Source organism: Gekko japonicus, unplaced genomic scaffold (assembly GCF_001447785.1).
Source record: "Gekko japonicus isolate JY-2015 unplaced genomic scaffold, Gekko_japonicus_V1.1 scaffold573, whole genome shotgun sequence".
NCBI classification, from domain to species: Eukaryota; Metazoa; Chordata; class Lepidosauria; order Squamata; family Gekkonidae; genus Gekko; species Gekko japonicus.
In genome coordinates, this window is record NW_015176469.1 from 500,682 (window position 1) to 511,825 (window position 11,144).

Below are 11,144 nucleotides of genomic sequence, written 5' to 3' on the forward strand. Positions count from 1 at the left end.
CTGGGGTGGAATTGGATCAAATCCTCTTTCCCCTCTATGGGTAAAAGATAAGAATGAATTATTTCACAGGTCTAAGAAAATTCTGCCTTCATAGCAATCCAGGATATCTCAATATATTCATTACCTTCTTGCCCACAATGAGGACAACAAAGCAGGAAGTATACAAGTCCAGACAGGTACAATCTTGGGGGTCAATTTACCCCTCACTTTTAATAAAATAGAAGACCTCTGCTGGATCAGACCAATTGTTCATTTTAAGACCAGCATCCTGTTTCCCATAATGGCAGATCAGATCCTCTGGAAGTTCCACAAGAGGCTACACCCCACTGAAAATGATGTTAAGCACTTTAAAGCCATTGGTTTCAATGGGACTGAAACATGCCTTGTTCTCTCTAGATTTCTATTTCTGTGATAGAATCATACACATATCAATAGCAAAAGAAAGCTAAATCACCAGCTGGGTCCCAAACCTTTGCAGTGGCATACCTTTCAGTGACACTGTAATATTTTACCTGTAATACCACCAAAATCATTTTGCTAGATTTCAGCCAAACTTCATATAGGCTTCCTTGAAAGAAGGAAATATTTGAGTGTCAAGGAGCCACTCTAAATGTCACATTTAGTAAAATCTCAATCAGACAACAGAAGATGCATGCTTTTCATCAGAAATACTTCTTTGTAGAGTCCAGAATACATGAAATGAAGCTCTCAATCCTCCACCTGGTATTAATCAAGTTACACAAAATGAGCAAAGAGTTTTTTTATTGGCAGTGAAAATTAAAAGGTTGAGATAAGGAGTCAAGGAAGCAAATTACTTTAGTCCAGGTTCTAGCTCTTGGCTATAACACATATGCTGGCTGCCTTTACTATCAGCACACTTATTCAGCATTGCCTGTATCCATAGCTAGAGGGAATAAGAGATACTAAATTAATCCTTCAACTACTGTACTAATTCAGACACCTTTTCAGGATTACATGGGCTTCCTTGGGGGAACATATGGAACTGTCATACTTATCCAGGCCACGTCCTTTATTCCTTGCATCGTTTCCATTTTTTTTCACTTTCAGAGAGCTTCCTGTTCTATGCACTCACGCATCTGGCTTATTTCTGTGGCTGTGTAGGCTTACTTCTGTGATGTCTATTATTTCCAGCACTTCAAACTCATTTCCTTTACTTCCACTTGATACCAGGACAATCCTTTGACATATATTTACTGTGTCTAAGAGAGCTTTTATTTAAAAATAAACCAGTTCCCTTATATCTAGCATTAAGGAATTTGTACCATATTTAGTATGCAATCTTCATAAATAAATGTAAGGAAAAAACAATTCCATTCCATTCTAAAAACAACCTTTCCATTCTCAAATTAGAATGAACAGAAATCTTATCATGACAGCATAAAGCCTGGAAAAGTTATTTTGACTCACACCATTGTAAGCACAGAAGCATTTATCAATGAGATTCCACCTTTTGCATGATTACACCTATACACACAGAGAGAGAGAGAGCTGCTATACATACATACATATTATCTATCTATCTATCTATCTATCTATCTATCTATCTATCTATCTATCTAATTATATAAAATAAAATACAAAATCAGGTGTTAAATTCATTGCATGAAGTCAATGAAAATTATTACAGTATTTGAATACAAAGTATTTCATGTTCTCTTGACAAAGAATATTACAGCTGGAACAGTGTAATGGTTAAGAGACGGAGCTCTCTTAATCAGAAGGCCCACAGTTTGGATGCTGCAATATGAGGATAATAATACTGACCTTATCTTACAGGGTGTTGAAAGAATTATGGCAAGATAAAGGGTGACCTGCAAGGACCTGCAAATGGGTAAGATCAATAGCTGCCTGTACCATGTGCATTCTGTTCAGTGTTCCCTCTAAACTGAGTTAGTGTGAGCTAGCTCACAGTTCTTTAGCCTCCTGCTCACACATATTTGTCTTAGCTCAGGAAGGATGGCTCCAGAGCAGACTAATCTATGCAGTAACCAAATTGCTCGCTCACAACTTTAATGCCAGTAGCTCACAAAGTAGAATTTTTGCTCACAAGACTCCACAGCTTAGAGGGAACATTGATTCTGTTGTGGACCTCATCTTGTGGAATGGCCAGCTCAAGGAGACCAGGAATGCTCCCACACTTCTGTCATTCTGCAAACTATGTTAAACAGAATTGTTTAGAAGAGCTTTTTTATAAAGGTAATAGAGCTATGGTATAATGGAATGGTTCAGGAAGGACCTTTTATAAAGGAATTGGGACTGTAGTCTATATCATTATGTATTCTCTGTTTACTATTTGTATTCTGCTCTTTCTGCAATGTTTTCAACTTTTGCAATTCCATTGTCAGCACTGTTTGACTTAGCATGAACACATGAAGCTGCCTTATACTGTATCACTGTACTCGTCTATCAACATCAGTATTGTCTACTCAGACAGGCAGTGATTCTCCAAAGTCTCAGGTAGCAGTCTTTCAGATTTTAACAGGAGATACTAAGGGTAGAACCTGGGACCTTCTGCATGCAAAGCAGTCGCTTTGCCACTGAACCATGGGCCATGTCTGATACTTTTTTTGCATTGTTTTTAATTTCTGTACTTCTAATCCTAGTGTATCATTATATGGGTAATGCTATTTGATTGCATTATTTCATACTGCATAATTTACCTTGAGACTCAATGAGAAAGACAGGCTATAATTGAAATAAATAAATAAAACACATAGAGTACCTCTTCTTCACCACCAAGTAAAAGTAACCACATTCAGATTCTACATGACTGGGTTTGTTGGGCAGGGATTCAGGATTAGAGAATGTGGCCTCCAGAGGTATTGTTTCTCAACAGCTGTCTTTTTTCCATATTAAGCTCTGTATATATCAATATTTTTCCAATTTTCAATACTTTAAAATTACATTATTATTCAAACTCTACAATGTGAGGGACAATTAGAAAAAAGGTAAAAAGAATTTAACATTTTTTCCTACCTGAGTACCCAAGCAGGCAGCCATCATATGAGTAAGAAGTTTAGCTGCAAACATTGAAGACCTGGTACAGAAAAGGTGTGCAAAAATGACCAAGATTAAGCCTGTTAAAAAAGAAAGAAAATACGGGGTTATTGATCAAATAGATCAAATGTTGTATATGACAAAGCAGCTAGAGAACTATTAAAAACCAAGGACCTTAATGCCAGAAAAAGTGCATATATTTAACATGGGCTGTTTAAAAAGTTCTATTTCAAAGTTTTTGCCTTGCTCTTTTTTTCTAGTAGGACAAGTTACAATTTGAGGTGGCGGTTGGCTTTGGGGGAAAAGCTGAGGCAAGGTTTCCCCACCTGAGCACGGCAGAACTTTCTCTGCTGTACAAGACTGTAATTTTTGTATAAGCCACCATTTGGTGACAGGCAGCTCCCAAGAATCTTGAAAAAATAAATTAAGTAGCTCCCAGAAGCGTAATGCCTACCGTCCCCTGCATCAAAGCAGTTTGTTGTACAGTGCTGCTGCTTTATGAGAATAAACTTTTCTGGATGAGCTTCTGTGACTAGAAATTGCCTGAACTTTAGGCAGCAAATTTTTATTATGTATTATCTAATAGGTTGCTCTCTCACATGATTATGTGAAATGACTGATATTTATCTTTTTGTTCACACTTCTTCCTGAAGTTGCTAGAACCCAGAATATCTTGGCTTGTCTATGCTCCAGTCAGTTGCACTGACCCCCTACAGCATCACTAAGCCAGTCAATGGCGTGACCATCTTACATTATGCGAGCGGAAATTCCAGGTTTGTGACCAAGGATACTATTATAAGGAGCCATCACCAGTCTGGGCTCTCTCGTTGCTTATAATACAGGTTTTCAAACGTTTTTTTCTTCATAGCCTTAAAAAAAAATCTGCCTGTACACACAAAAAAGTGTTTAAGAGGGCCTAAGTGACAGCCAAGTCTGTGAAGTAGAGGGTAAGGATTGCTTTGGCTGGCCTAGCTGTGGAAAGTTCTTTATTAAAGTGGAATGTTCTTATAGCATTCATAACAGCCATTTTGCAGTACTAAACTGGGCAAATACAAGTCATCCACAATTTTGTTAAATGCAGAATAAAACTATTTTATTTGGATTGGCCTGTAAAGCATGTTTCCCCTTGCTAGTTTTATTAGTAGGTAATTACAATTATTTCTTCTTCTTCTTCAGACAATGTTTGTTGGTCCTTTTTTGGCCAAGCTTTCCAGTCAGGGCAGTTTCCTACATCAAGGTCAGTACCAGTACACCATCCATGAGCATTAAAATAATAATAATAATAATGTAGCAACTGACCAGAAATACAGATGAAACCAGATGAGAAAAAAGCTTCATTGTAAGAGGACAAGGTGTCTGTCTGGGCATAGGCTGCATACAGAGAGAGGTGGGAACAAGAGCATTCCACATAATTTGAGGATTCGTCTACGACTTTACAGAACTGACTATCGGTTAACCAGCTGCAGAAGAAACAAAAAAGTTAACCATGTTCATTCATCTTCAGATCAGTGATCAATAATCATAATAAAAACATTGTCAACCATTAGTACATCACAAGAACAACACGCAATAGAAACTCCACACAAATGAGGGCTGATGCCTGTGTCACACATGGTATTGGAAATACCGATTGAGGGGAAGAGTGAAGGAAGATAAAGGATATGGAGAGAAGAAAAAGGAAATCATCTGACTAGGAATGATGCCAAATCTAGGGAAAACAGATTCTGGTGGCAAATTTGGGTGTATGGTCTGTACAGTTGGGAAGACTTGGGAGACCTGAGGAAGGGTTTAAAAATATCTTTCTCCCACTCCTCTAAGCCTAGTCGTTTGGTTTGACTTGGGATGATGACATCATTCAGTTCAGCAAACCTTAGCTAGGAGCAAGCTAGGTCCAGTATGCCATTGCAGCTGCTATAACCAAGCCTCACTTGTTTCAAGTCAGATACACAAAGCAAAACAATGAATTGGAAAAATATACCTTTCAGCAGCCTGATTCCAAAGGAGACACAAAGATTTATGAGGAACTATTCGGCTGTCTGGAGAATGAATTCGATAGATAACATTATTGTTATCTTTCAGCAGAAGTGGACTCAAGCCTTTTACACTCAAGGAAAGAATCTGAAACAGGCAAAGTGGATTTTTTTTTCTTTTAATTTGTATACAAAACACAAGGCTACCTGAATTAAACACTGGAGTGCTAACTCAGAGTTATCTTCTAAGAGTCTTAGGCTATCTTCCCCAGCCGTGCTGCTTGGGATCCCTCTGGAGGTACTGGGTATTAAACTGGGATGCAAAGCACCTGTTTGATCACTAAGTATGGACACTCCCTGTTTTCTTAGGTAAAGGTCCCAAATTTCCCTCAGCTAGGGGCACCAAGAGATTTGAACCCACAGCCCCATAGGCGAACTTACACCTTCATGAGCAAGGACCTGGCAAAAACATCATGGTTAAGCCACTGAACCACAGACACAAACATCTTTAACCAAGCTTGTCCTCAAACTATGTACATATACATTCCAAACATTATTTGTAGCCATTTGCATTCACAGAGATTATGTTGTAAACTATAATCATAATAACTGCCCTTATCATAATCTGCTTCTAAGGGAAAGTTTTGAGATTACTCAGATGATCTGCATTAACAAGGCACTATTCAAAGTCCTATGACATTACCATATTCCAGCAAAATTTAATTTTGCTCAAAACTGCCATCGCCCTGAGAGTCAATAAACTGTCCTGCTGTCCCATAAGCTTTCAGCTGTCTGCTCCAAGGCCTGCATGTTTCTCTGTGACAAAACAGAAGCTGGGGTATCTGAATAGTGAAACCAGTTCAAACCAGATGGTTCATGGTCCCTGAAATTGGGGTTGCCAGTCTCCAGGTAGTGGCTGGAGATCTCCTGGAATTACATCTGGCCTCCAGATTAGAGAAATCAGTTCCCCTGGAGAAACGGCTGCTTTGGAAGATCCCTCACCACAACAAATCTTGCCCTCCCCAGGCTTCACCCCCCTCCCTCAATATCTCCAGGAATTTCCCAACCCAGATCTGGCAAACCTATCCCCGATGCCCTTTGATGTTAGCATACCTTGCAGACCTAGGGCCAGGCAGCTGACTCATGACATCACAATAGGTTAGCCAATGACATAGAAAGAAGCAATGCAAGCAGAGGGACACCGGTGGAGGAGCAAAAAGAAGCGAGAAAGGGGGGGTGCACGATCTGGGCTCTTAGTGAGCCATCTACTTTGTTGTTGTTCAGTTGCACAGTCGAGTCCAACTCTATAAGCAAACAGGCTTATCCTTCATTAAATTTGCATATCGGATGCAGTGAGCTGTTGCCTATCTCACTGAAATAGTCTCAAAGGCACAAAAATAGGCTGTGAGTTTATCTTTCTGGACAAATATAGCTGCACTTCTGGGTCATAAGTATATAAAGCATATTTTTAATTAAATGCCTCATGCTTAATCTTAAAAGAAGGAAACAACAAATCTATGGATGTGCTCAGTGCTTGGATGAGAAAATATTGGCAGCCCCACATACGCAGCTCGGAATTTAGAACAAGAAGAGAAGAGAAGAGATTGGATTTCCGCACACTTAACCACTACACCAAACTGGCTCTACACCAAACTGGCTCTACACCAAACTGGCTCTACACCAAACTGGCTCTACACCAAACTGGCTCTACACCAAACTGGCTCTACACCAAACTGGCTCTACACCAAACTGGAAACATAAAAACCATCATTCCAATCAGTAACAACAGTTATAAGTCATACCTTGTTTTTTAGGGCAGTTCCTTTATCACCAGTGACAAACCATTGCTGGTTGCTATACTCAGTGAACTGAATAAACCAACAGGTTTCATCTTTTGAGTGAGGTGAATCAGGAATCTCTAATAAGCGTTCAGGTATTCTGATAAAATCACCATCTTTCCCATAAAATATGTGTCCATTGATTTGCTGTGGATACCAGGAATGGGCCATGATAATGATGTAAGGGCAATGGTCAAGGATAGTTTTGCCTCTGTTCAAACAAAAGCGAAAAAATTGTTTACCATTGTGAAAGAAAACATGTGAAGCAAGTTCTTATATTCCCTTGATATCTTTATCGGGTGGTTTGCTTATTATTAGCAATATTAATAATGTATGAATAATTATTATTACAAGCAAGGGTAACTGTGATCAGGGATATTTCACACATATGCTTGCATGCCGGGATCGCCCCATCCATGGTTCTATAACCTCTCAGAGGCCTGAGCAGATCAACTTCTCAATTCCCATCTGCTTTTAAATAATATTGCACATTTGATATTTTTGTCCTGAAACAGTTAACATTGAAGGAACTACGAATATAGTTCACTTTTTGTCTCTTGGGTATAAATCCAGTCTAGTCCTGATTGATGTACTGATGAATAGCAGAGGTAAGAAAAGAGGTGAACAATTTTGTGTCCTGATTTAAATAGAATACAGGATGGCAGGACTCAGTCATGGTTTCCCTTTCACCTGCTTTCCACAGAGCCACTATTCTTGCCTCCTTCCATGTGTGTGGCATAGCATCTTCCTGGAAAACTGTACTGAGCAGTCTTCCTAAAGGCTCTGCCAAAATACTTTTTTGAACTTCTTACATAGTTCAGAGGACAGTCTGTCCCTATCTGAGGTGTTACTATTTTTAAGGGGGTTTTTTTGTCTGCAGACTCTTTGATGGTTATTGATTCTTCCGAGAACATCACAAGTTTTGACATCTGACAGAACACCCCCCCTAAGCAAACCTGAGATATATTTCAGTAGTCCTCATGTCCATCCAGTCTTCTCAAATATTGACAATTATTATAATTCTATCGAATGTCAGATTTTTAGAGATTTCACTACACTAAGTTTTGCCCAACCAAGATCTATACTGTTCCAGGAAATTATGACATATACCTAAAACCATGGGGGCTTCATAGTTCACTTCAACATCAGGGAATATTTTTGGCATATTCTCTATGTGAAAAGTCTTACCTTTCACCCAGTGATCCACACATTTCTCCAACAGGGAGAGAAAAGGCAAATTTCTCAGTAATATCAGCAAGGAAGCTGTAACCCCGGGTATCCTTGCGTTTGGGATTAATAAGTGCACAAAGGATCTCATACAAAAGATTTCGGTTTGTATCAGTGAGTGGATGCTTCTCCACCTCAGATATTACCTTAAAGAGAAAAAGTGGGTGAAAGAATAAAATAATTCAGTGCAACACAAGTGACAATCATGCCATTTTTTTCATAATCAAATTATTTGAAGAGAACAAAGATTTTCCACAACTAAATCAACATTCTTTGCCTAAATGTGTTTCCTGATAAGCATGTACATTTTATTTGTAGATTCAGAGTCCTTTTTTCTTTTTAAAAATGTTATTTGGATTCTTTAATACCACTATTAAGGCTATTAATATTACTTTATAAATTCAGTCTTCATTTCCATTGGCTTGACTATGAAACTGCATTTCTGAGTGTAATTCTTTCCCCCCATTCAATTTGAATAAAATATTTAGGGACTGTATTCTTCAACCCAAATTGCAGACTGATAGGCAAATCTGTCTTTGTTTTGCAATCAACAAAAATTCTCCTTTGCTGAACAGATTCAGTGAGGTATGACAATATTGGTATTTGACCTTTTTTCTGTTTATGCTGAGATCCCCAAGTGGGGCAATGTGAAGGACCTTTTTAAAACAATAATGAGTACGTGGGTGACAGGAATTGAACACTGATTTCAAATGCACATATCTTCATTTCTTGGGGGGATCTGCCTCTTTCCTCCCCCATTCCCAAATCTGCACAAAAATGTCTACATGCCTTCCTGTAGGTACAAGCAAGGCTTCATGCCTGCCTAGAAGGTACAGTCCCAGAAAACATAATCGCTTAAGCAAACAAGAATCATCTTGCAATAATTCTATAGAATGTCAGATGTGCAATAATTGAAAGAAAGTGGAAAAACTGTACACAAAAATGCCAGTCTGAATAACCCTGTTCAATGGAAATGCTGGCAAAATTTTCTTGTTCGAGAATGTCCTTGTAACATACATATCTGCTACTGGACTTCTTTTTCTACACTTCGTACTGCCCAGGAAACTGCAAAGCAGACAGTAAGGCATTAGAACAACAGTCATCTTGGAACTGAGTGTCAGAAATTATTTCAGATTATATATTTTAACAAGATTAAAGAATGGGTGTGATTCTGAAGAGATTTGAATTATTATTCAAGTGTCCATCTCCATTCTCTGGAGGTGAAGCCATGTGCATTTATTCAAGTCACTATATGCAAGGAGAACTACAATATTCTCCACTATATGCAAATTTGAACTATTTCCTTTATATTTTAATACCTGATAAAGCAGCCAGACAATTATCTTGATAACAGGTATTTTTTGTCACAACATATCACCTGCAGCTTAACATTTTGATCTTTCATATATCACCCAAAGAGTTACTGCATCCTCATCTAACTCTAGGCCAGCCATTAATCAGTACAGAAGAAGCATCCAGATATGGTACCTTGTCGATTATGTACATCACAGCAGCAAGCTGCTCTTCCGTACTTTCTAAGACTACTTTGACATTTAACAACTGGAGGACTCTGTTCAAAATGGTGTCATCAATTGGTTGGTAAAGCTGATCAGCCAGCCCCCAGACTGCTTGGGAGTTTGAATCGGACACAATGGTGATGTTGGCAATGCCATAGATGTCATCAACTCTGGCACCTCCAGTAGGATTGAAAAGCACAACTTGGAAGCGTTTAGGAAATGGATTTAAGGATCCAGTCTCTGGAGTGAGTATTATATCAAGAATGGTAGTTCTCTGTCCAGGTTCAAAGAGCAATGTTCCCTCGGATCTGGTAAAATCTTGCCCAGAAATGGCTGGTGATATGGTTATACGACCAACAGCTTCAGGTCTGGTAAGCTCCTTGAAATCAAACAAAAAACTTAAGGTAAGAATTCAACAATCCTGCACAAAAACAGATTTGCTTCCAATTATTACATTTATTTAAAAAGTACATTTATAAAGGTAAAAGTCACCCTTCTCATTTAGATAGACAATCTATACATCTATAGTTATGAACTTCTAGTTGGATAACTTCTAAGTATTAAGAAGACAGAGAATTCATCAGTCAGAGTAATCTCTGGAAGCATGAGAAATGTGTTTGTCCGTGAAGCTGGTCCCTGAACATGCCTCTCTGGGTTATGTGGCCTGTGTCCATTATGTGATGTTTGAATGACAAGAAGAGATGGCATCAAAACATACACTGAATAGGTATTTGCGAGAGCAGAGAGTATCACTTAGGGCAAACCATCAGCATGCCATCTGATCTGGGAAACAACTGCTCCCACTGTTCTTTGTACTAATTACAAATATGTTCATGGAATAACCATTAACTAGTGTACTTTAGAAACAGCTGATAGAAGTCTGTCTAAGTAGGTTTCAGAAGAACTGCCTGTTGTCCAGTAAACGAACCAGTATGATTAATTACATTAACTGACATGCTGGAGAATAAAGTCACTGCCTTTGTCAGTTAGTGGGAAAAAATAATTGTTCACTTCCCAGTGGTTTAGCAGAACCAAAAAATGAAGGAAACGGGGAATTATGAGGGGGGGAAACCTAACCTAAAAATATTTTCAGGAAAAGGAAATATGTACTCTCTGGGAATGGGATAAGGATCTCAAACTGAATTCTTTATTCTTCCTGCCTCCCCCTTGACTTCCTTTCCCTAAGCTCCTTCATGGTTTGGCACTCTGCCATGCATCCTTAAAACCACAGAGGTTAATGAACAAAGTATATGATCCAAATCAGTCCAGTGATTACTTACCTGCAGTCCCTATGCTTCCACGTTTACGTAACAACTTCAGGATTGTGACAGTTCCCTTTTCTCTAATAAGAATGCAGAAACCTACTGCTGCAATGTCTGATAAAGCCATGCACAAAATAATATAATGTATCCAGAAAACAGAAACACAAGATCCAAATGCCTTGGCCACATGACACATCAGGAGAGGAAAATGGGAAATGAGAAAGAAGAAGAAGAAGAAGAAGAAGAAGAAGAAGAAGAAGAAGAAGAAGAAGAAGAAGAAGAAGAAGAAGAAGAAGAAGAAGAAGAAGAAGA

General features: G+C 38.6%; 1 protein-coding gene across 1 annotated transcript in view; it reads right to left on the minus strand.

Moving 5' to 3' along the window:
* The window catches only part of ADGRV1 (adhesion G protein-coupled receptor V1), a 373,937-nt gene that overhangs the window by 190,967 nt on the left and 171,826 nt on the right, over window positions 1–11,144 (minus strand). Inside the window, exons 75-80 of the mRNA XM_015427126.1 lie at window positions 9,542–9,949; window positions 8,015–8,199; window positions 6,791–7,037; window positions 4,997–5,136; window positions 4,318–4,478; window positions 2,998–3,098 (exon numbers count right to left, since the gene is read on the minus strand). Of these exons, the coding sequence (XP_015282612.1) occupies window positions 2,998–3,098; window positions 4,318–4,478; window positions 4,997–5,136; window positions 6,791–7,037; window positions 8,015–8,199; window positions 9,542–9,949 (1,242 nt within the window). The remainder of the gene's footprint in view (window positions 1–2,997; window positions 3,099–4,317; window positions 4,479–4,996; window positions 5,137–6,790; window positions 7,038–8,014; window positions 8,200–9,541; window positions 9,950–11,144) is intronic.